The following is a 27,590-nucleotide window of genomic DNA, read 5'->3' as shown; positions in this document are numbered from 1 at the left end:
GACCGCGTATGGTCTACGATTCAGACTTAGGTGACTGACGTGATAAAACCCATTAATGATAAAGTATAATCAAAGAGTAAAATATTAATATTGAGAAAATTCGTACTCTTCCAACAATTCAAAAATCTCATCTCCAGCATGATTTGCTTGTGTGTTAAAGTAGGCACTTTTCTTTCTGCGTTGACATGAAATAACTTTATAGTGTTATGCGGTTTCGAAGACCGAACAGTTAAAAAGCTGGGGAGAAGGGGGGGGGGGAATAAACATGTGATAAAAAGAATCTCCCATGGTTTGTGGTTTAATACAATTTATGTCATATCAAACAACAAACCATGGGAGATCCTACATGAATCGAATCGAGCATAATGAGGGACTGTAAAATATTTCATGAATGAATAGTAACACTTTAGGCTCAATATAAAAACAATGAAGATTAATTGCGAAATTCATTTACTCTTGATGATTGCAAATTCAACAATATGAATGTCGGTGATATTCAAAGATCAGCTTTATTTATAAGCAGCGCCATAGACATGTTTCAGCCCATTTCTCACAGTCAAACATACACTGGCTGTTGAATTCTTCGGAAGGCATTTTGCGACAGCCATAAAATAGCTTACAATTGTTGTATTCTGTGTTGCAATGGTCCCAGCATTCTTTTTCCAATGGTGTCATTTGTCTGCTCCTTGTACTTCTAGAAACCACAGTATTCATCAGTAAAGAGAACAGGATAACGAACGTGAGGCACTTCATGTTCATAATTAAAGAATTAAAGAAAAAGAGAACGTGAGACAGTTCCATTATATCTACGTGTATCAACTGATTCGATAGGTAAGAGCTTGTTCTGCGTATAATCAGTTTTAAAATCGAGGCAGGGTACTGACAAAAGTTAATGTTACAGGGGTGTCAACAGTCTCATTTAAATTTAGCATTTCGCAAATTCTATGATCGTTATAACGATCTAGTTGGTCAATACAACCTATCATTGGGTCAAATGCTGTCTGACGTGTTTCATACCGATTATTAGGCCGTTCTTCTCACACTGACTTGACTATGTATTGCTCCGTTTAACTGATCAAGATATAGGGCTCACGGCGGGTGTGATGGGTCGACAAGGGAGCTTACCTAACACTGGTGTGCCCAGGGGTCCGTGTTTGGTCAACTCTTTATTTTGTATTCTTACTGGAGTTACGAAATTAATCACTGTTCGTTACCTTCACCTTTCTGAATCCACATTAACCAGTAACGGACCGAATATTCGGAAGTACTCGGAAAAACGTAGTTCTTAAACAAATAGCTCATTCAAAGGACAACCATATTACATAATATGTTACATGTATAAAAGCCCTTATCTATGAAATACAAGCACAAATGAATCAATTTGCAAAAGAAATGTTTTATGTGGTAAAAATACAACTTGGTTAAGTCGGGAAATGTATTGCTAAAAGGGAGTTTGTTGTAAAAGTCATGTTGGCCAAAATGACCAAAATACCTTTACAGTACATAACAATTCAACACTGACAAATCAAAATTCATCTTGTAATGTTTTGTTGTAATTTTGACATTAGAATAGCTTTTGTTTATACATGTATAGAAACAATGGCAGAAGCTTTAATGTATGAAATCATGTAATTCATGGCAGAGAATTTTTCTTTACATAATTTCCTTAAAATTTAATTGGAGGTCACTTTTTCCGCTCTCATATTTATTTTTCTTCATTTTGTAAAAATAATTTCCAATTATTTTAATTATGCGTCCGAATTTAAAAAAAGAAGTCAAATTCGTCCAAGGATAAGAGCTATGCATGAGGGAGAGAATCCTTAATTTTGAAATTATTTTCTAAATTTTATCCCAGCAATTAAATATTCATCCGTATTTTCAAGCTAGTAACGAAGTACTTAGCTACTGGGCTGTAGAGACCCTCGGGGAATAACAGTGTATGAATATTAGCGTATTCAATATTTAACTTAGTTGTAGGTCTTATCAGGGACAATTATGCTTCATTATGATCTAATACATGAATTACTTTACTACAGGTACATACTTACACATATTCATGTTTTGGTGCTGATCATATAATGAGCAGAGTTTACGACTTCTTTAAAAATATATCCGACAATGAAAAATATACTCTGACTAGGAGAAAATTTATCTCAAGTTGTTGGTTTTTATTATTTTCTTTAAAACACAACATTTTCTTAAGACATACTCCAGATGTGAATTAGAAAATCATGCACAATAAAAAATAAACTAAACAACAATAGATGTTGTCTGAGGGTTTTATTTGATGTTGAAGAACATTTCTTTATCAGAATAAAACACAACTTCACATTTTTGATTCACTTTCTTTCTGTCAGATAGGGAAACTCTGGAACAGAATCCTCCAAAGTTATCCACAGCGTAGTAACGCGAAATTGAGAACGTGGTACTGAAACTCTCTCAAACAGACATGTTTCAATTCTTGTAGGATCATTCATTCTGTTATTGGTGAATGTGATCAATTTGAAGAATTTATGCCAACAGGAGCAGATGTTAAAAGTAGCAATCAACTTCCAATATCCATATATTATCACCTATAAAAATGAAGTAGAGCCAGGGATCACCATTTACATTTCGGTATTATGGATGAAATCTCGCACCACTAATCGCTCTCATTCACGTGGAAGAACCATAAAAGGGGTTTAATTACGTTTGTGCATGTAAATGTGAGAAGTAATATGAACATTTTGGATAATCTATTGAATTATTGTTGGTATTTGTAAAAATTCTAAAATAAATTATTTACTGGTACAACATACATTTGATTTCATAGGTGGCAAACGGTTTAAGGTAAATAATACTCACAGTTTTATCAGATACAAGTTTAAAATGTGTATTTATTTCCATTTATCAGAGTTAAAACTAACAAATTATCAAATGAAATACACAGGTAATCACACTTTTTTAGATGTGACACGTACATAAACAGAATCATATATCACCGTAAGAAAATTGCAATTTTCCTTAAACAGCATTATTAAAATTCCGTACAAACTGGTTATGACGCCATAGTAGCATTCATAGCAAGTACACGAAACTGTATTTTCACAAAAATATACAAAATGTCTGTAAAAACTAAAGAAAATCTATCACATAATAGACTTGATAAAGAAATTAATAGAAACAGAGTTATTGCCCTTGGATTCAATATTTTGAAACGTATCATTGATTATTCATCTATAACTTAGAATTTTGAAATATTTTATTTTTAACAAGATTTTTTACAATAACTATCGGGAAAGACTCCAACAAAAATGTTCCTATCATGCATAAATCTAAATAACTCATTGATTTTGCAAAATTTGATGACATCACAGGAGGGTGGAATTACTTTAAGTTGCAATATTTTCATGATTTAAAAACATCGACTTTTAAAAACTAATATATGCGATTTTATCCACATATTTACTGATCCCACCTCTGGTCCGTATATTCTCTACCGTTAATTTTGCATTCTTTATAGAAATTATGATTGGTCACTGTTCGTTATCTTCACTTTTTCTTTATATCGGTAAGATTTGTTGAGTTTCATGAATAATGTACATGTATATTTCAGTTTTTCAAATTAGGATGATTTGAAATGAAATAATCAATTGTAGGAGAACTTAAGGTGTCTCATTACACCAAAATTTCATTTAATGACTCGTTAAAACACCTCGTATGAAGTATGATTTCACTATCGAAAGAGTGATACAAACTCAATCATCATGTGAATTTTTTGTGCATTTGTCCCGAAATGAAAGAAGGGTATTTAGTTTGCAAATGAGAGATTTTAGAGTCCGAATAATGCATTGAATTGATGCATATGTATGTATGTATGTATGTATGTATATGCATGATCGTTATCTTCACCTTTCATGTATATGTAGTAAAACATGTCCATAAGACTGTGTTGTGACCTTTAAAAGGGGGCATGGACACGGTTGAGCTGAAAAAAAATTATTTTCCCCATTTTTATTGTTTAAAATGATCTACTAAAGTATTTCTAATGGTCAACCAAAATTTGAATATCAGTTTTTTAGTTACAAATGAGATACATCACTCACAATTCTTTGGTATGAGAACAAGACTCGTGCCAAGTATTTGTTTACAAGATTGCTTATTAGAATATAGCATTTTTAAAACAAAATGATTTGTGCTAAACACTGGAAACTATTTGATTGTGTTCAGAATTAACTTGTAAATTGAAATATCTGCTTTAAACGAACTATTACTTGTATATTTAACCTATGTAAAGAAAAACATGACACGAGCCTTGTTTACATAACAAAGAATTGTCTATACTAAGTACTCTGGGCCATACCAGTGCGGGGTCTTTAACGTACCGACACCTTCCGCGACACGGGATCACCTTTTTAAAGTCATATGTTTATCAAATTAAAGTTCTTTATTACTTTAAGCTTTATATCTGAAAGACCCGCGATTCTCACTTCTAAATGCCGAGCGTTCGATTGGCAAAGGATCAATCATTACCTGTGTTACGTATTAGGTCATGGCACTACCGGGGCTCGAACTCACTACCCCTCAGTTACGAAGCGAACGCTCGACTACTGAGTAACTGTGACCGGTCCAATTCTAGATTTCTTACCATGTTAATCTAGATTTCAGGGGGAAAGTTTGGATCGGAGCTACAGACAAAACAAAGGAGGGAGATTGGAGGTGGTCCTCCTCTGGGAAGTTGCTGGCGTACAGTGCTTGGTATAAAGGAGAACCCAACAACGAGCGGGGCATTGAAGACTGTGCTATTGCTAAAATAGATAAAGGAAAATTTCTTCTCTTTGTAGAGGATTTGATAATGAGTGTTGAAGTTTTAAAATGATCATGGAATTTAATAAAAGAAATAAAAAGAAACTGAAATACCAGTTTTGTATGGTTTTGCATCCCACATGGGTATCGATAGTATGTCTTGGAGCAGCCTTTTAGGTATAATACAACTCTGATTCAGTGAAAATATTCCAGGTTCTACAGTATATAGTGAAAGGATGTTCAATAGGAAAACATTATTTGAGTTACTGTGTTGATATTGGATTCCAAAACGTCACAAAACCCTTAGGATTCATTGACTGATTGATTGCATAAAAAAAATAAGCACCTCCCAGATTTAATCTATTGAATTCTTGTCTGTTTACAGAATAACCTCTGTATAAATATTCTAATGCGGTTTTTTAAAAGTTTGTTTCTGTTATGATGCCATTGCAATGGCGGATCCAGGATTTCCAAAGGGGAGGGGCTTGTGAAAGTAAAGTATTAGCCAAAATAATATGCCAGTTTGGGTGCAAACTGAACATTTACTATTTCTATTTTTTAAATTTGTGGCCAAAAAAGGTGAGGGCCTCTAAATTCCTCATTGCTAAAAGTACATGACTTTAGAAGCGGCAGTTGTATTCATACGCAAGAAAAGACTGATCACATGACCAACTTCATGTTATACGATTAGTATTGTCATACTGTATAAGGAAATACATTGGCAAATACAGAGAGATTTATTTGTGTAAACCAGACCTGTAAGTTTCAAACACGAAAACACAACAACACATTTTGATGTTTTCGCTTTTTATTCAGTTCGACGACAATTTCATCCATCTTCATTCAATGCTCTGAAGAAAGAAAAGAGAAAAGTACAAAACCATGAATTACTGTAAAGGATACGTCATTGAAGAAAAGCTTTATCGTGTTCAGTGTTTTAAATCCATTTGTTGAAATAATGACACTATTGATCGGCAAATAGAGTTGTCATCGTTTAGTATATGTTATAATCAACAATCTTTTACAAATTCATCTTAACATTACATTTCATGAATCTAATTTGAAAATCCAAATATGCGAATTGCAGCATTTGAAGTAAAATATATTCAAATTTGATACAATATTGATGTCACCTGGCACATTAAAAAGCACGTGGATCCCAACTTTTCTCTAACATTTTGAAATTCAGCATATATGTAGAAAATGAACATAATTTTTGCTGTCCAAGGAAACTTAAACACTCTTTGATTTACAATATATGGTACATATGACACATGACACCTTTGTAATTGTTTCTGACATTGGCTTGATTGCATATATGGTTTCCTTCTGTCCTAAATCTATTAGTTTTAATACCCAGAGCGATTTCTCAGTATTTTCCAACACGTTTCAGACCAATGACAACTTTATTCATCTGTCCTTTAGAGGATGTTAGGAGATCTTAGAGGAAAGGTGAAGACAACGAACAGTAATAAATCCCATAACTCCTATAAGCAAAATAGAGAGTGGGGCAAACACAGACCCCTGATTATACAAGAGGCAGGATCAGGTGCTTAGGAGGAGTAAGCATTCCCTGTAGATTGGTCACACCCACCGTAAGCCCCTGTATGTTGATCAGAGTAAATACATTTTAAGTATATCAGACGAAGTTTGCGTTGCGAAGCGACCCGATGAGCTTACTAGGATTACAAATGTGAGTCACGTGATTTGCTCTTCATCAGCTGAAAAATGATGGAGATTACTTAAAGAGTTCAGAAAAAATGTCGCTGTCACTGCGGAACTATCGTGTTTTCTTCTCGTGAACATCGTTTTAAGGAAAACTTTGTGAATTACGCAAGTTTCTCTTGCTTTGAAAAAAAAATATTGAATCACGGATGACGTACTACAACTATTACTAAGCTCTGCTACCGGTGATATTGCGCTTCAAATTATATGACGTCATGATACACCAATTTTTCGTTAATTCAATCCCAAAGACATACTAACTTACCGAAAGGATCATAAAATTTAGATTCACAAGTAAATAGTTATGCTGTGATAATTTTATAAGCGTATTCATGCATCTAACGATTTTTATCTAAATGTGATTACATTATGAAATATATTTACATTTGATTATTCGTGACTGAAGGAAACTTTTGTCTCCTGAACATGTGAACTATCATTGTGAGAAGGTAACGAGTACAGACAAGTCTTCTCATTCCTTCGTAGCGTCGAGGGTCCTAATTCAATGGGAATCCTATAATCAGTGGTATTCCTTACTGAACGTGAACGTTGTTTTCAATGAGATATGACTCAATAGATTTATGAAGATAGTTTGTAAACACACAAGCTTTGTACAAGGTGAAAAAATCGGAATGGCAAAGCAAATGAGTGCCATGATATACTCAATTTTATCAAAGTTAAATATGCGCAGTTGAAATATCTCATAAAAATGGACATTTTGACAGTATTCAGTCAAAACACAAATCTAGGTACCGTCTGCGCTTAAAAGTAACGTGACAATCATTTGATTATTACATTTTTGTAAACGTACATATGACATTCAAAATTGAATGCAAGTATGTTGAGAAACGAATTAAATCTGATGGATGCGTTTATGCGTTTGGAACACATCTGGCCAGAGAAAATAAATGACTGTGATTTAGTTGTATCATGAAGAGGTGTTGCTTTCTAGATTGTGACCAGTGAACCAACTTAAAGTTTTGTTGTAAAACAACGTAAAAAGATCTTGTATCTCATTCATATGTCCCTTTCATAAAGAAAACTGTTGAAAATGATATCAAAATAAATTCTTTGTTTATCGCCATCGAACAGTGATCAATCTCAGATAATCCTGTAAGCAATTTGAAATAGAGATTTGTACAAACATGGACCCCTGGATATGGTGTGTCCAGAGGTCCGTGTTTGCCCAACTATCTATTTTGTATTGCTTATAGGAGTTATGAGATTGATCACTGTTCGTTATCTTCACCTTTCATTCAGGTGTTGAAAAATCCAAGTATAGACTAGCTGTAGCTTCTTCAAATAACGTATGTAACAGAATAAAGTTTTGTACGAATATGATGTGGACCCAATTGTCTGTTGACGTAAGGTAAAAGTTAATCAAACGTGATATCATTCATACTTGGTCTTTTATATGAACAATGTCCATAACTGCGTTTCCGTCTTTGAGTATTGGGAAAGAGTCCCATCACATTCACGTTATTTCCTTGTGGACTAGTCAAATTTCCCACATCATATTCATTATCATTGCATTCGTATGGAAATGCAGAGCCTAGGGTCCTGATCCATTTATCTTCTCGTTGTCTACGAGAAGGGGTGTTTAATGTTGGATTGTTTGTGTGGTGGTAATTTTATTCCAAAATCCTTACCCTCATGGATAAAATGGAGTGGTCCGGTGCATTAAAATGCTTGTAAAGAAGTTGGTTACCACCATTATTTATTTGAAATATGTTTTCCGATATTCTTTTATTAAGTGAACCCTTGGTTTCTCCAACATAAGTTAAGCCACACAGGTTACAATCAATGGCGTAGAGAACGTTAAAATATTTACAAGTCAAATTGTCAAACGTTTTGGTACAGAAACTACGTCCAAAGAGATTACTACTAAATGAATTTCTAGTGATCAGTATATCACAAGTTTTTGCAATTTTTTGCAGAACATTTTGAGATTGAGCACATGGAATCTGAAAAGGAGATTATTTCTTAAAGGAACATAACAGTCTTTAATTAGGGTATAAGAATTTTGATTTCTGTACCAGAGCTGACAATTTGACGATTGTACATAAGACAAATCTTTGATATCTCGAAGGAACATAAATCGAACGACAAGTATCCTCGGGGGCAGACTGTCCACCAGCAGAGATACAAGCTAATTGAAAGGTGAAGATAACGAGCAGTGATCAATGCCTAAAGTCGTGTTGCAAGATGTGAAATTTCTTCGCTCGTCTAAACAGTCACATCGTAAAATATATTATAAGTATATGATTCTAAATTAATTATGAAAATTAGTGGACCAACACATCCATGCATTTACCTTGTTTATGCTTTCTTCTTGCACAAAGTTTGACGACTGATACTGCATGACACATCGTACCAAGCACATTTTCCTCCCGTTGTATAAGCAACAGCACAGTGTTCTTTTCCATTTGAGTTGTTTGGTTCTCCTTTCCACCAAGCAGTAAATTTCAACAACTTCCCAGTGGAGGACCACCTCCACTCTCCCTCCTTCGCTCTGTCTGTTGCATCGATCCAAGCGGTGTCCTTTAAACCTAGATAATCATGCTAACAGAGATGTGTAATCAAAAGGAGCAAAGAAGAAATAAACACAATCTTTTAAAACAAATATTCTGATATTTGAAGGACAAATTAAAAAAAATACCATTAAAAGTCTTATGAAGCCAGGTGTTTTCACTTTCAGATGTTATGTCAGCCAAATTTCCATTCAGCAATTTGCACGCAATCTAGAGTTAAAAATAGATTAAAGAAATAGATATATTTTCAAAGAAATTCAGTTGATTTATTTGTGTGTTTGTCTATTCGTGTAATGACAAATTGAAAATACGCAAAAGCCACCAATAACATGAACACATGATTAAAAACTATAGCATTAGATGATGCATAAATAATACACATGTTATTTACAGTATATCCATCCTACACATCATATAGAGCTTTTGACCTACGACAAAAGAAGTACTTGACTGACTGATTTCTATTGAAGTTATTTACCAGAAACTTACGTCTTACGATATGAATTAAGTATGACTTTCAAAGTTGGAAAATGTAGAACTGAATGTATATCATAAATATGATAACTACTAAAGGTATAAAAATTCAATATCGGCGATACACCTGAATTTTGTCAACAAGTGCTTTTGTACCTTTTCAAATGAGACTTTTTATTCATGAATTTAATTTCACCTGAAAAGTGAAGATAACGAACAGTGATCAATTTTATATAAGGCATACAAAATAGGAAGTTGGGCAAACTCGGACCCCAGGTTATACTAGAGGTGGGAGCAGATGCGTAGTGAAGTAAGCATCCCCTGTTGACAGGTCACATCCGCTGTGAGCCCTATATCTTGCTCAGCTAAACGGGAAATCTGTAGTCAGAATCAGTGTTTCAAGAATGGTCTTTTTAAAATCGTTCCAAAACACAAGAATTTCTGTTCTTAATGTCCTTGTGAAATAAGGTGTCCGACTCAGTTTTTGCAATTCTTATCTAAGAACATAAAAATAGTTTACTAGATATAATTGTTCTTAAGAAATTTGTGAAAAATTGCCTTAAAGATAAGGCGTACTTAAAAATATCAAAATCATGATTAAGACAAAGTTGAGAAAAAGTTGAGAAACTCTGTTATCAACATTGAAAACTCCAACTTTTCCAACCCCTTCAAACGTGATTCTTCTTTTGACAGACAACTATTGAGAATATACCTGGTTACTTTGTTCTGGACATATTTTTTGTCAAACCTTCAAACCAAGCGAGGGCAAAATAGAGATGTTACATGGGGAATGTGTATTGGTTCAAGGTGTCAAAGCTTGTAATAACATTGGTTTATTTATAACGCTCCTTATTACAACTGTATTTAAACGAATATGACTTCAATGCCACATCTGATAATCAGCTCATATTCCAAGTTCCTTTTCCAAACACGAAATTGTTCAAAAGCTGGTTTCAATTTTAAAGACTCAACTGGACACACCAGAGGTGAATCAGGTGCCTAAGAGGAGAAACATCCCCTGTCGACCGGTCACACCTGCCGTGAGCCCTATATCCTGATCAGGTAAACGGAGTTATCCGTAGTCAAAATCAGTGTACCAAGAACGGCCTAGCAATCTGGATGAAGCATGTCAGACAGTATTTGACCCAATGCGAGGTTGTATTGACGAACTAGATCGTTATAACGACGTTTATCTTGAAGAAAAACATCTGCATATGCTGTAACTGATATGCAGAGTGTTTTCTAGATTTTGTTCTTAAATGTGGACATACATGTAAATGGAGCGATTTAAGCGATTAGAAACAATACACTGAAATCCAAGATGCAGAGAAGCTATATGTAATCATTTGACTCCACTTTTTTGGCGCGCTGTTTTTGGCTATAATAGCTCTAAAACTTCATTGTTATTTCGAATTTCAAACATTTTGATTGAGCATCACTGAAGAGGCATTATTTGTTGAAATGCGCATCTGGTGCATCAAAATTGGTACCGTGTAAGTTTTACATCATACAAAATGAGCGAAGAAATGAGTCATCAATAACTTGATTAGTTTAGATTAAGCATTCATATATTGTGTTACCTTTCCAGATTCCTGGTTCTGTTTCTTTGACAGAAGCATATAACAGTTTCCTCTAAACTTTTTCCAATTACCCGGGCAATTTCTTTGGCTTCCTGTGTAATTAATAAAATAAATGGTTAGATTAGATAAATGGTGAGTAGCATTTCGTTTGATGTATATATATATATATATATATATATATATATATATATATATTTAAACCCATTTTAAAATAGTTGAAAGATGCTATCTTCAAAACTCCGGTTCTTTATTATTATTGTACATGTACATTTATATAACACTTTATTTAATCAACAATAAAAACAAGCTAAAACAAAGAACAACGAATTCAAAGAAAGGGAATAAAATAATACTAAAACTGAGGTTAACATAGTAAAATGTTAGTAAAAATAACTGTATCCATAAACACAGAATTACAGATTAAATGCAAGTTTGAAACGATACATTTTAAGTTTGAACCCTCGACACGAAGATCTAACGGGAGCAACATCAAACCAACTTTTGCCATAGAGTTTAGTACGAGCGCGTGCTTTCAAAAGTATAACGATACTGGTACTCTGTATTTTATGAAATGGTGAAGATAACGAACAGTGATCAATCTCATAACTCCTAGAAGGAATATGAAATTAAGAGTTGGGCAAACACGGACTCCTGGACATACCAGGGTCTATAGCTAAACAAATAATCGAATTCTTTATATTTCTGTTTTCTTTTTTAGTTTAAGAGTTATAATTTTTGTCTCCATCCATATTAGTATTTTCATATAAATGTGTTACCATTTTCCTCTACAGATAATTACCATCCTGGTACTAATGGTTTTCAATTTCGTTTCAAAATGTGTCTCCTTAAAAATCATAAATATCATAAGACTGGTTATCTCGGTGTAATTGCTAACAGTAATCAATTTGAAAAATTCTCACTTGCTCCCATAAAAATCTTTCTTGATCAACAATAAATAGTATCTAAATATTACTGTAAACAAATAACTGTCTTGGCAGGACATGGAGACCATAAGGTTTCTTCTGGAAGACAGGAAAATCCATAGATTTACGTGACAGTGATGTCGCATGCGTTGAAAGAACAATGGTTGCAATGTTTAAACAAACCAGAGAAAACACCATCTTTGAATGTAAAACTTATACGGTACCAATTTCGATGCACCAGATGCGCATTTCGACAAATAATGTCTCTTCAGTGATTCTCAACCGAAATGTTTGAAATCCGAAATAACTATGAAGTTTTAGATCTAAATATAGCCAAAAACAGCGTGCCAAACAAGTGGAGCCAAATTCGTCCAAGGATAAGAGCTATGCATGAGGGAGATAATCCTTAATTTTGAAATGAATTTCGAAATTTTATAACAGCAATTAAATATACATCCATATTTTCAAGCTATTAACGAAGTGCTTAGCTACTGGGCTGTAGAGACCTTCGGGGACTAACAGTCCACCAGCAGAGGCCTTGACCCAGGGGTCATAATGTAAAACTTATACGGTACCAATTTTGATGTTTGAAATCCGAAATAACTATGAAGTTTTAGACCTAAATATCGCCAAAAACAGCGTGCCAAACAAGTGGAGCCAAATTCGTCCAAGATAAGAGCTATGCATGAGGGAGATAATCCTTAATTTTGAAATGAATTTCTAAATTTTATAAGTTACGAACTCCAGAAAGCGAACCGATTTCCAAAAAAAGTTAAACTGAATTTATAGTGCATATTTCCATTTTCATATATTATGAAATGAAGAAATTGCATGTTATTGACAACAGGTGATTTTGTGGGTTTCTTTCGTTATTCAAGCATATCAACAATGATTGTTTAATAGTCACAACTTTTGATGGTGCATATACTATCAGCTAAAACAATAAAAAGAAACTGTATACTAATAATGTAGAGGAGAAATACGTGTAGATAACAGCAGTGGTCAATATCAAATCGTATGAAGAATATAAGATCGTGAACAGAACAAACATGGAGCTCTGGAAACACCAGGTGAAGGAGCAGGCGTCTAAGATGCTTAACCATCCCCTATTGACCTGTCGCACCCGCCATGAGCCCTCTATCGTGGTTGGGTAAACGGAGTAATCCGTAGTTAAAATACAATTGTTAAGAACACATTCAGACACCATTCAACCTATTGAAGAATTGAAATCTCAGAGTTCCCTATGGGTCACAGCTAAAAATCATAGCACCACAGTTGAGAAACTATCACCATAGTTCCGCCACAGTATTATTCTAGCGCCGTAATTAGATCCGCCACAGTATTATTCTAGTGTCGTAATTAGATCCGCCAAAGGATGTAAATAAAGGGCTGTAACATGCTTACACTGGAAACGGCTATCATTGTTAATTCATATGTTTGTAGCTGTAGGGAAATATTGATTTATCTAACTGCTCATCGAGGGATTGTTATCTGTAAGTAGCTGTTCAATGATTACTTTTCAAAGTCGTATCCTACATTTACATGTATTTTGGGGGGAAAAAACAGTTCTTTTTACTCACAAAATTTATATAATGGGTCCATAGCTTAAATGGAACCAAAAATGTTCATTATTTTCTTTTATTTAGCTTATTTTGGTAAATGTTGAACTGATTAGTAAGACATTAAGAAAGATGTGAGGTATGCATCTTGTTTGATATTAGTTTATGTCATTCAAAAACTACAGGACATTATATTATATGCACCAGTATTTCACCACGATCAATCGCAAAATTTCAAACTACTGCTAAAACGAGAGTACATTTGTTTTTAATTTGAAGACAAAATTTCATATTTTTCTAGATAGATCAGAATGTCTTGAAAGTTGTCTGTTTTACATTTGAAGACAAATTGATGTCTATAAATGGTCTAGGCTTAAATTCATTCATATAATCATTTTCTATATAGATTAAAATGTCTTGTCAGTTGTTGCCACTGTTTTATCAGTCCTTTATTTCTATGAAACTGGCATCCTAAAGGTTATGTACAGATATACACGCTCATGTACATATGCCACATATCCTGATTATAATATGTGTGCATCATACAATACATTTACACAAACACTATAGATAAATAAATAATCAATTTTATTAAGTGAAACTTGCACTTTTTGAAAGTATTAACTTTGTGGAAATGGTTAAGTAAACTGAATCATATACGGGTTTTTTTGTAACTGCTCTTTGAATTTTATCATACTTTTCCTAATGTAATAATTGTGATGCACCCTGTGAGGATACAAATCATTACTTTTTAAATGTCCTGCTTATAATAATTATAGATATAAACTTCTTTATAATATAAAAACAATGAAACCTGACACTGATGCAAGCGTATCTATATATCTTTTATTATTTGGAAATTCTGATATTGATTTTGACACCAATAAGAAACTTTTTGAATTTTCATGTATAAAGTGTTGTTATTCATTCATAAAATATTTTACAGTCCGTCATTTTGTTCGATTCGGTACAATTCTTAGTTTGCTTTTGCGGTCATTTGTAGATCGGGCATGGTTTATTTCGACCCTGTTACCAGTCTATTTCGGCATAGCAAACAAGAGGCCGATGGGCCACATCCCTCACCTGAATCACCTTGGCCCATCTCTCAAGATTTTCCCTTCATATTCGCAACAACGACAACGACGTCACCAACGATAACGATGACGGACAACGGACAACAGTCGATCACAAAAGCTCACTTGAACCTTCGGTTCAGATGAGCTGAAGATTAGTTAAAGAAATGCATAAAAAAGACCAATTTCTTCTTAATTAAGACATTATCTAGCTACTTTCCACCGAAGTAACATTAGAAAAACTCCAAGCTAACCCCAAAACAACGATTAAAAACTAGTAAATGGCCGAAAACATCCAACAGAAAAGTTAGCCAAGTACGTTGAGTCGCAACTTGAGAATGCAAATAGATTCCTTGCCAGTTACGTACACGATACTAAAGATTAAAAAATAAACATTCAAGTGTAAAACAACTATTCCTCTATTCTATTTTGCATAGACGTGAAATCACTTTATCCCAGCATACCTAGGAAATATTGATTGATTGATTGTATCTTGTTTAACGTCCCTCTCGAGAATTTTTCATTCATATGGAGACGTCACCAAGACCGGTGAAGGGCTTCAAATTTAGGACGATGCTAGGTGCTTAGGGCCATTGAGCAGTGAGTATTCTTTAGCGTGCCACACCTAATGTGACACGGGACATCGGTTTTTAATGTCATCTCTGAGGAATCCCGACATTCACAGCTAATACAGAGCGTTTGGCGACGGAACTGTCAATGCCTGTTTTAATGACTTAGGTCTGTTGTGGCCGGGTTTCGAACCCCGACCTTCCGCATCGGGGCATCGAACGCTACAAACTCTAGACCACCGCAGCGGTACCTTGGATTGATTGATTGATGTTTTCCGCCACACTCAACAGTTATCTGGTGGCGCCCAGTTTTTATTGGTGGAAGAGAGAACCCAGATACAATGTACCTGGGAAGAAACCACCGACCTTCCGAAAGTAAACTGGGAAACTTTCTCACTTACCGGCGCGAGCGGGAAAGCTCGGAATACCATCAAAATATCATCGCAAGAACGTCATGAAAATAAGTAGACACGGGAAGTATATCTAAAATGTTGCTGTTCTTGACAATAATAATTTTAGTTTCAATAACAAACCACTACACGCCCCGCATGCGGAAGGCCGGGGTTCGAATCCTGGCCGCGACACACCTAAGTCGTTAAAACAGGTAGTGATAGTTCCATCGCCAAACGCTCGGCATCAGGTGTGAATGTCACGGGTCCTCGGAGATGACCTTAAAAACGGATGACCCGTGTCACAGTAAGTGTGGCACGCTAAAGAACCCTCACTGCTCAATGGCCATAAGCGCCGAGCATAGACCTAAATTTGAAGCCCTTCACCGGTCTTGGTAACGTCTCCATATCAGTGAAAAATTCTCGAGCGAGACGTTAAGCAAGATACAATCAATCAATCAAACCACTACATGCAGACTGAAGGGACCGCTATTGGATCAAAACTTGGACCAAATTACGTTTGTGTGTACATGGAGGGATGGGAACGATTATTTTACTATTATTTTATGTACGATATTATGATGATATGGACAGGCACAAAAGAACTAAAATAATTTCATAAAACATCTATTTCCTGATTTAATAATCTCGATAACAGACGGAATCTTATACTGCACACCCATTAATAAACAAATGTACCATAATAAAACCTCTAAGCACCCCGAATCTACATAAATCTATTCCTTTTGGACTTGGGTCAATGCGCGTAGAAAATGCTCCACAGAAGAAAATATCAAATTCAACAAAAGAAAATAAAGAATAATTTACGAAAACGCGGTTATTCAGATAATGATGTAGAAAAAGAACTTAAGAAAGTAGATAAACTCGACCGATTAAATCTCCTTAACTACATTTACAGAGAAAAGGCGAAGCAGGGTAACCGTGTTCCTGTTTCATATTGAATAATTTGAAGAAAACAACATTACCTTTCACTACTTCTACAGATGAAGAACATCCTGAATGTGTGCAAATGGTTTTCGTTTTCATTTCAAAATGTGTCTCCTTTAATATATATATAAAAGAATTAAAGAAATAAATGAGTATGAGGAGAAGGACAGACTAACAGCAATGGCATAGTTTGGTTCTCGTAATCCTATTTCAAAAAACAAACAATAAATATATATCTAACTTACCGTTAACAAATAACCCTTTGCTTTCGTGAGTTTTTGGAACTGGGCATGAAGATTCTGAAGATTTTTTGTGTGAACATCCAAATTCAGAAGTTTTTGTGTCATTGATTTCGCGTCCGTCAGAAACACAATGGCTGCAATGCACAAGCAAAACGAAGGAAACGTCATCTTAGAATATACTGACGAACTCCAGAAAGAGAAATGACTCGTAAAACATTTTGACGCTTAATTTATATTAGATTTTACTCTCGTGTGAAAGCATTTATCATCAAATGAGGAGATTGCATGATCACGTAAACAGATGGTTATAGATATGTAGGTGTAGCTGGTGTAGCAGGTGAAGAAAGGCAAGAGCAATTCTAATTTTGATGTTTATCCGTGTCAACATTGTATGTTCGTATACGTCTTCCAAGTTCGATTTTATATGATATAGAATGTCGTGTGGAGCTTTCAAACTGAATTGAGAAAACTGAGTAAAGAAAAATCACTCATTTTAAATTAGGAACATACTCCTTGTAATACACACGAGATCGCCGTTGTTGTGGGACAATGTATCCACTTTCGTCAGTTAATGCAGCCTTGTAATGGTATGTTAAACTAAATGTCATTAGAAAGGATCAATCTGATCAAAATTATAACCTTTGATCCTCTCACAGAGGTCGATTGATCTACGTGAGCGGATCAAAGGATCTGATTTTAACCCAAACGGTTTTGACATGGACTATGGCTTCGAAGTCCTTCAAAGAAGGTCTGTGCCTACGACTTTTTAAATATTTTAATAGGTTATAATCTTAAGAACAATTTACAATGGTATTCAAAGGGAACTTCTGTCTTAGGGTCGAAATTAAGGAAAATGATTTTTTGAAAATCGGGGCCCAAGACCATAAACTGATAATCGACTTGGGTAAAAAGTTTAATTACTTATATCTTAAGATTTATCTGGCACAAATGTTTATTTCAAAAAATCAAATGCAAACATATGCTGAATATTTTAATTGTTTAGGAAAATTATTTCAAAAGTTAGCTGAATTTGATATTTAGACTTAAATCTATTCTCAATTTATGGTCTTGAGGTCTGGTTCATATTCATATAATAATAAATAATAATAATAATATCATATTTATATAGCACCCTTTTCATACACTATGTACGCTTACCTTACTACAGAATGTTATACACATAATACATAGAAAATTAATAAAACATCAAAAAGCAATGATATAAAAGGCGTTATCACATGTAAACTTGCATAAAAATAAAATCGGAATTTAAGGAGGTATGCTACACCAGAGAAATTTGATAAGGATGAAAAGTGGAGGATATGTACAACAATATTTTGAAGTTGAAAATTTTCAAATTTACTTTATTTTGTCAAAAAATACAGTTTTAGTAGAAGATAGTCTGAATTTTTTTTAAACCCTTGCTCGACTCGAATATGCGACCTACAGCTCACCAATCGGCATTCTAACCTACTGAGCTACTCGGCTAGATATTTTAATTGAAAAGGAAAAGTCAAATATTGCTCATATTTTCCTCCATGTTTTTAAAGGAAGTCAGCCATTATGACGATGTAGAGTACCTCCTTAATAAGAACTTAGCCCTTGGTCCACAAAGTAAGTTTTCCTATGTTTGCAGAAAACAAATTAATTTACAGGGATTTTTGCAGACTATCTAATATCGGGGAAATATTATTATGAATTAAACCAAGCTAAAATTTACTAATACCTTTATTCATAACTTATTTATGGTCCATTGTAATGAATTTAAAAGTTTGAAATAAAAAAAATCTGGAATACGTTATTTTTCCAAATCAAAAAAAAATTGATAGTTACTAAATGGGCTTCCGTACTTATTCACACCTTCGTCATCAAAATTTGCTTGTAGGGACAAATATTCCAAACGTAGCTAAAAATAAATAACACAGAATCCAGGGGCCCGTTTTACAAAAGAACTTGCGACAAAGTCGCAAGTCTTAAATTGTATTACACAGTTATTAGTTTGAATGAAGGAATTAAAACGTTTCTGAAACTTTAAAATTTTCAATATTATTTCTTCACTATTTTACATTGGAGTGAATTATCTTACAATAAGCCGGAGAATTCCAATATGTAAAGTTGGTCGCAAGTCGTAAGTTCTTTTGTAAAATGCACCCCAGGATGTCACTTTCTCCCCATTTTCCTTCAGAATATCGTATTTTACAATAAGGCGATGTCACGTGGCAATAAAATGAACGCATAGATGCAAATACGGAATCTAAACAAATGAATTCTCCTAAAATATTTCCTGATTGAGAAATTATTTATACATATATGATTATCATAACCTTAAAATATACAGAAAATTCTGAAAAAGGAAACATTGAAAATATTTTAAAGCGCATCTCTGAAACCCCCCTGTATGAATATACATGTCTTAATTTAGATCTAGATTTACCCATGGGATTAATAACTAGGTCGTGCACTACTATATATCTTATCACTCGTAGGTTATCACTCCCGGCCATATCAAATCACACCTCCTTTGGGTAACGGTGAGTCATCAATCTATCTTTGTTTCATAATGGGGACATTTTAAACTTTTCAATTCATACTAACTTTTGTTCATATCAGATTTCTCTCGTTTGTTATTTCCCTTGGACATTGATGCCGTCAAATAAATGCAATCTAAGCTAGTTAATACAATGTTTTCAAACAACCATTATTTATCTCAGCTAAAAATACCCCTAAAAATCCCCACCATGCACCTTAAATCATTTGCTTATTTTTATTATTTGATGGTATGTGAAAGAACAATGGCACGGTATCTAAAGAATTGATTTTAAGTAAGTTTGATATCCTTATACATTTTGACAGGCTTTCGGTTCTACTTGTTACATAACAGAATGGATACACGTACATGTGTAGCTTTCACAATCTAGCCCTGTTAACAGTAAAACAATATATCCTCTCATGTAATCATCACAATAGTCCTTAAGTAAATGCATCTACACTTACCAAGAATAGGTTGTGGCAGAATTATGATGGAGAATTGCTTGTTTTAAAAAAAAACAAATTTTGAATATAAAAATCACTGGCAGAAGATATCTGACAAACTGTTATCACCGGCCGCCAGGAATCGGGTGATGTTTTGTTATGGGTGTAGAACAACCGATGTTGTATATCATCCTTTCCCCCTAGCCATCTTTCCACCCGGAAAATGGCTATAGTAGTTTCCTCCCCCAAAATTTGCTATATAGTAGACCCCCCGGAAATGTGCCTATATAGTAGGATGTTCCCCCTTTTATAGCCAGATGACCCCCAGGATAACCTACTATATAGTAGATTTCCCCCTTTTTTTCATTCCGGTTACGTTTACAGCGGGCCATTCCCATACATATTCATTCCATTCTGAATTTATGTCTTAAATGGAGAGTTAATTTCCGAATTCCTTTGATTGGGATTTTTGGAAATTTTTATTATTCAACAAAAAGGAAAGAAAGAAAGAAAAGAAGAGAGGAGAGAAAGTTAAATAAATGAAAAATACATGTAATATAATATAATAATATAAATGGGGCACATTTGGGGGTAGTAAGCAAAATTAGTTTTCTAATAAAAATATTAATGAATACATATAAATTATAACATATCACATAATTATATATACTGCCAGTTGTTTTTAAACTCTGTATATTTACATTGTTTTAACAATAAAAAAAATTCTATCATGATTCTTTCATCAATAATTGCTTTTAGAGCCCTTTTTTACTTAGCACAGGGTGGCTTTTGTACTTACTTGAAAATATATAATTCTTAATTATCAAAGTTATTAAATTTTGTACTTTATAAGAATTTTTGTTCTTATATTTACCAAATAATGTTGTTGTTCTGTCAAAAGATAAAGATATTCTAAACTTGTACAAAAACCACTCTTCAATATCATTCCAAATCTCCTTTACTAAATAACACTCAGCAAATAGATGTTCAATTGATTCAATTTCATTATTGCAGAAACAACATGTTGGGGATTCTTTAATCTTAAGTGTATATAGATATGAATTTGTGGGAACTATTCTATGTAAAATTTTGGAACTGTAACCAATGAAGGTTTGATTCCTGACTTTCAAAGGGAGTTCAAAATTTGTGCTCCATTCACTTGAATTGAAATGATATCCATGTTCATTCCATTTTAATGTTTAAGTACTTGTTTCTTTCTTTCCATCAATGAGAATATATACATATTTTTACATCCTTTCATATCGATGTAGAGTATTCTCATAGAAGGCAGGGAAATTTTATTTAATCGCTAAATTATTCCTTATCTTGATGTTACTTGATGTTATTTACCTTTAGATGTGGTCACCCAATACAAGCATTCCTTATTTAGCCTGTTTCCTGGTCACTTATTTCAAGTTTTCAGAGGGACTAGGAGAAAATATCACCGTGTCTACCAAGTTAGGGAAATTAACTGGAAAGAAATTCACTGTACTGAACAACACTGTAGATGTTTTACGTTTTCTTAACATCCCTTATGCTCGTCCGCCAGTGGGAGAGCTACGCTTTGCTAAGCCACAACCCTACGGTAAATGGATGGGAACTCTTGATGCGACTTCGTATGGCCCAGCATGCATACAACAGCCAGAAAAGGGTTTCCCTTACCATGGTTTCTCAGAAAACTGTCTTCAACTGAATATCTACTCGCCCAAGAAGAAATTTTTAAACGGAAATCTTCCAGTTATGGTATGGATTCATGGAGGTGCGTACGTTAGTGGCTCTGGGATATTGTACGATGGACTCTTTCTGGCTGCCAAAGGTGAAGTAGTTGTTGTCACCATTAATTATCGACTGAACATTTTTGGATTTTTCACTTTTAATAATGACATTGCGAAAGGGAATTATGGACTTTGGGATCAAAGACTAGCACTTCAATGGGTAAAATCTAATATAGAAGATTATGGTGGAAATCCAGGTCAAGTTACAATATTCGGTGAATCTGCGGGGGGATTCAGTGTTGGTTTACAGAGTTTGATCCCCTTGAACAAAGGACTTTTTCAAAGAGCTATAGCTGAAAGTGGAGTTGCAAATTCTTTTTTGTCATTTGGAAAAACGAATATTACTTCAATACTAGTGGCAGATGATTCGGGTTGCAAATTCGATCCATCAACTCGAAACTTTAGGACGGTTCTGCAATGTCTGAGAACAAAAACAGCAGATGAACTGCTACAGGCTGAAAATAAATTCCAAAATGACACAGCGGCATCGATTCAATTATTCATCAGGTATGGTCCGGTCGTCGATGGCGAACTTTTTACAGAATTGCCAGTTGATATTTTTAGGAAGAAAAATTCGCCCGCATATGACTTTTTCTCGTCTTTAGATATAATAGTCGGTAATTGCGACACAGAGGGATCGATACTATTAGCAACTAAACCCGAAGTGGAAGAAAAATACCACTTCAACATTAGTACTGGCTTCCCAAACAAATTCGTGTGTGACAGTCTTATCCCTGCGTTGTCTGGGGATTTTTTTCAAGGCAGCTCTAAGGTATCTAAAGCTGTTTGTAAGGAATACGGTGTCATGAACAATATTTCAGAGCAAAGCAGACAGGTGCTAGATATGTACACGGATTTGTTTTTTCTAGTTCCAGCAGTATCTACCTTGAATGGTCATGCAAATTCAAAATCTAACAGTGCGCGATATCAGTACATCTTCACAGAGAAGAGTCCTCGACCTTTAGGTCCCCCGCGACCATCGTGGTACAGGGGAGCAGGCCACGCATCAGAAGTTGTCTTTCTTTTCGGAATTGAATACCTCTACCTATTCAATATAACAGTGTCACCCGAGGATATGGTGTTGGCGGATAAACTGAAGGCGTATTGGTCCAACTTTGCCAAATATGGGTAAGAATAAAATCAATCAATACCAATGGAGTAAAACAGAAGAATCTAAATGTATATCAATTACATGGATAATTATATGCAAGAGTAAAAATTATTCGTTCATGAAAGGAGAAGTTAACGAACAGTGATCAATGTCATAACTCCTCTAAGACACAAAATAGGTAGTTGGAAAAACACGGACTCCTGAATATGCAAGAGGGTTGGATCAGGTGCTTAGAAGGAGAAACCATTCCCTGTCGACTGGTTACACCCGTCATGAGCCCTATATCTTGATCAGGTATACAGAGCAATTCGTAGTAAAAATCAGTGAACCAAGAACGACCCAACTTTCAGTTTGAAACATGTCAGACAGCAACTGACCCAAAGAGCTTGTGTTGGCTAACTAGATCATTATAACGACCACGGAATTTGTGAAACACTGACCCCAAACGAGACTGTTTAAACCAGACTGTTGAAACCTCCGTAACATCAACTTGTGAGTCAGTAGCCTGTCTGTGTGTATGTAATGAATACGTGACACTTATTTCGAGGGTTGTAATTTTTTTTATTTCAATAGCCCTAATGTGCATTATCAAAATTTAGAAGGGTTTAGATTTGACGATTTATATTTTAGCGATCTGGAACCTATTGCCAAATTAAAATGCCGCCTTTAAAAAAAATCGCTATACAACATGTCTTACTTAATTGTGGTCTAGACATCGATAAATTCATTCTATTTCGTTTCCATTTCAGAAATCCAAACATGGAAGGACTGCCCCAGTGGCCTGAGTACGATATACATGGACGGCAGTATCTAACATTAAATGCAGAGAAGATATCGTCAAACAGTGCATATAATGCTAAAAGAATTTCATTCTGGTTAGACTATATACCGTCGTTACTGCAAAAACATCCATGAAAACACCAGGAACAGCATTTGGACATAACATTGAGAAACGGCAAATCTTTGAATTCAATGCATGAATGTAAAATAAAGTTGGAAATTTTTATCATTGTAAGAGTCTGTCTTTAATTGCATTTTCTCTTCTATACCCAATGCCATCGATCCTCGTCTCTATTTAGTAACAATTCTTCAACTTCCCATGTTTACATCTTCCGTCCACCTTTTCAATCTTTAGGCGAGATCACTGGTACGGAAAATGGTCAAAGTGCACTATATTTTGTTCAATAGCGCGTGAAAACCATCGGATTATTTTATTTACTGGTGAATTTTACCCTTTTGCCCAGCAGTCAACCAATTTACACCCTCTCCTCAAATTCAACCCGTGGAATTTCAGATGTAAAAGTGAAATAATAAAGATTTGCCTTACAATTTTCATTTTGGTTTGATTGCTGTCATTTTCCGATCTTAAAATGGTAACTTTTACAAAATTAACACACGGTACCTTTGGGTAAAAATGCTTAGCGAACTACAGGGTATCATTTATGGCGTCGCAATACCGTAGGTTATTACCCCGCATCCCCCACCCCACCCCCTGTTTTAAAGAATAAAGGGTTTGTTGCCAGTAGTTTGAATCTAAAGATATAAAGGTGAGTTCACCATCATAGGTTCTAGTAAAACATTTAAAACAAAACAAATAATGGTATACGTGAAAATAGCGAATATGATGAAAAATGAAGATAACAAACAGGGATCAATCTCGTTATTCCCATAAGAAATACAAAATTAAGAAAAATGCAAACACGTACCACTGGACATACCCGAGGTGGAATTAAGTGCCTAGGAGGAGTAAGCACCCCCTGTTAACTGGTCACACCCGCCGTGGTGTAACATAAATCCATCATTTTTATAAGCCATATTATCGGAAAACTAGCCTATCATTCAGATGTCCGGATAATTCTGTGAAATCATTACTATTATCAATTATAACACTATAAATGAAGTCTGTAAAATAATTATTACTTTTAGCTCACCTGAGCTGAAAGCTCAAGTGAGCTTTTCTGATCGCCTGTTGTCTGTCCGTCTGTCTGTAAACTTTTTACATTTTCGACTTCTTCTCCAGAACTACTGCGCCAATTTCAATCAAACATGGCTAAAACTATCCTTGGATGAAGGGCTTTCAAGTTTATTCAAATGAAGGGCCATGTTTCTTTCAAAGGGAAGATAATCACAAAAATGCACAAATAGGGTAGGGTCATTTAAAAATCTTCTTCTCAAGAACCACTGAGCCAGAAAAGCTGAGATTTACATGAAAGCTTCCTGACATAATGCAGATTCTAGGGCTGTCACGGTTCCAACAAATTTCGGGTCAGGTCGGTTCTAAATTTTTTACTTCGGGTTCGGATATTTCAGTTCGGGTCTATATAACTATTTAAAAAATCTAATATACAGTTAAAATTAAAAACCTTTATTGTATTTTGTCACAATAATTACTCGGGGACGTGGACTGAGGTTTAGACTCGATATCCATGGTACTAGAAACAGCATTGTCACTTCAACTCGTTTCCATCCATGTTTTCAATGTTTTGTCATTGACGATGTTGCTCCTGTGGCGTATTTACAATGTGTCTGACATCTCTTTCATATACTGTCATTATTTACAGTTTTGTCCACAATGCCATCATTTAACAATTGATCAAAATACAGCCACCTTTGAGGATGTTGACGACATAATGATTCTATTTTAAAAACCAAACCCCAACTGAAATACGGAAAATGGAACCGAACCCGACCCGAACAACACGACCCGCTGTTTTCAGTTATTTCGGGTACCCGTTGCAGCCCTAAGAGATTCACGGGTTTTTTTAAATCATGACCCCCGGGGGTTGGATGGGGCCACAATAGGGATCAAAGTTTTGCATGAGAATACATAGAGAAAATCTTTAAATATAAGCCAAGGTGACTCGGGTGAGCGATGTGGTCCATGGACCTCTTGTATTCATTGTAAACATATATTAATATCTTATCTTCACTTTTTCATTAATGTCAGAGTGATGTGGCTCGAATCTTTTGTCTGTTCATTCTTTATTTAATTCAATGGCAGACATTTATAATCATCGTATTTTGAAGATCTTAAATTGACCTGGCACTTTTAGAGATGTATCTTGGAAATTTTTCAGGAAGTGGTTGTAATTTGAAAATAGGGGTGGGGTGGGGTGGGGGGGGGGCATTGGTTTCCTCATTATAGGACAATGTAGCCTTTTTAAAGTTGAGATATTCCATCTCACTTCTAGTTTATCAAACACAAAAGAATATGTGGTACGCACATTTGTTTAAACTTACCTAATATGAGATTTTAATATTCCTATGATACTTTTTATCCAATCTGACGAGGTGTTAAACTCTTCTTCATATTCATCCCATCGTTTGGCATAATCTCTGACGAAATTCATAATAGAGGTGAAATTGAATGATCGGGGCTCCATGAATTTTGGACCTTTTAAAATAAGTGTCTTTAGTTCGTCATTTTCAAGTAAATCGACATCATCAGTCATGACGTGTCTAGGTGATCTTCATAACATATACCTGAAAGTAGAACAAGATTTTATAGGTAAATTCTGTTAAGGAGGTACTCTACATCGTCATCATGACTGACTTCCTTTTAAAACATGGAGGAAAATATAATTATCAGCAATATTTGTATATGCATTTAAAAAAAAAAAACATCGCTTAGCTGAGTAGCTCTGCAGAACTGTAGATCGCGGGTTTTAAATTTTTTTTTTCCAGATTGCTTTCTATTAAAACTGTATTTTTTGACTAAATGAAGTAAATTTGAAAGTTTTCAATTCCATATCCTCAATGTACATATCTTCCACTTTTCATCCATATCAAATTTCTCTGGTGTAGCATACCTCCTTAAAGTCTACATCTTAATCTAGGCACTGTACTATTTGTAATTCAAATGTTTGGATACAATAGCAGGAGTATGTTGCAGTTCGTAGGAATGCAGGGTGTAGACTCTAACTTAGAGTATTGTGGAATACGAAAATGAACTTTTTTTGACAAAAATGTTGCTTATTTTCACAACTATTCCTTTTTTAGTAAATGCAAGTTTAAGAAACTGCCGACGTTATTCTGAAGGAATATTATCCGTAACCCGCCTGTGATGTACAACATCCGTAATCACGTGTTCAGTCTAATAGTATCTTCTCGTGTTGAAAAATCTACGTATGAACTCATTTTGATTTCTTTAATTAATTTATTCAGAACTTCCAATCGAACGGAGTAAAGGTTTGTGTGAATATGATATATGCCCAATTGTCTGCTGACGGATGGTAAAATTAATGAAATGATACACCGTGTATTTTTAGCCGAGTTGCAACGAAGTTGAACTCGGCTATTGGTTTGGTGATGCGGGCGGGCGGGCGGTTGGGCGTCAACAATTGGTTTCCGGATGATATCTCGAAAAGTTTACAATCTAAACAAATGAAACTTTGATATATTGTTGGGTACCAAGTAAGGAAGACCCCTATTACTTTTGGAGAAAGATAGTCAAAGGTCAAGGTCACAGTGACCGAAAATTGAATGAAAATTTCAGAAAAATTTGGTTTCCGGATGATAACTCAAACAGTTTAAATCCGAATCAAATGAAACTTTGGTATATTGTTGTGTACTAAGTAAGGAAGAACCCTAATAATTTTGGAGAAAAATTGTCAAAGGTCAAGGTCACAGTGACCGAATATAGAATGAAAATTTCAGAAATAGTTGGTTTCCGGATGATAACTCAGAAAGTTTAAATCCGAATCAAATGATACTTAAAGATGTTATGTACCAGGTAAGGAAGACCTCTATTGATTTTGGAGAAAATGGGTCAATGGTCAAGGTCACAGTGACCGAAAATAGATATAAAATTTCAAAACATTTTGGTTTCAGGAGGAGTGACCGAAAATAGATTGAAAACTTCAGACGAATATGGTTTCTGGACAGCAACTCGAAAAGTTTAAAACTGAAATTAGTTCTTCACAATTACAAATAT

At 34.7% G+C, this 27,590-nt stretch overlaps 2 protein-coding genes across 2 annotated transcripts in view; one reads left to right on the top strand and one right to left on the bottom strand.

Moving 5' to 3' along the window:
• Window positions 1-5,575: 5,575 nt before the first annotated feature.
• Window positions 5,576-17,021, bottom strand: LOC125671097 (perlucin-like protein). Its single transcript, XM_048906554.2, has 6 exons — window positions 16,802-17,021; window positions 16,595-16,670; window positions 11,096-11,187; window positions 9,170-9,251; window positions 8,825-9,059; window positions 5,576-5,636 (listed from the first exon to the last, which is right to left on the bottom strand). Exons 1-5 carry the CDS (start codon window positions 16,964-16,966, stop codon window positions 8,830-8,832), a joined length of 645 nt encoding a protein of 214 aa, XP_048762511.2. The 5' UTR covers window positions 16,967-17,021; the 3' UTR covers window positions 5,576-5,636; window positions 8,825-8,829.
• A 2,269-nt stretch (window positions 17,022-19,290) lies between these two features.
• The window catches only part of LOC125669153 (uncharacterized), a 32,838-nt gene continuing 24,538 nt past the window's right edge, over window positions 19,291-27,590 (top strand). Inside the window, exons 1-3 of the mRNA XM_056161458.1 lie at window positions 19,291-19,329; window positions 21,128-22,674; window positions 23,407-23,571. Of these exons, the coding sequence (XP_056017433.1) occupies window positions 21,128-22,674; window positions 23,407-23,571 (1,712 nt within the window). The 5' untranslated portion in view covers window positions 19,291-19,329. The remainder of the gene's footprint in view (window positions 19,330-21,127; window positions 22,675-23,406; window positions 23,572-27,590) is intronic.

The sequence above is a fragment of the Ostrea edulis genome, chromosome 4 (genome assembly GCF_947568905.1).
Source record: "Ostrea edulis chromosome 4, xbOstEdul1.1, whole genome shotgun sequence".
Classification (NCBI taxonomy): domain Eukaryota; kingdom Metazoa; phylum Mollusca; class Bivalvia; order Ostreida; family Ostreidae; genus Ostrea; species Ostrea edulis.
The sequence above is the reverse complement of the archived record's forward strand: the minus strand, read 5'-3'. Positions and strand labels throughout refer to the sequence as shown.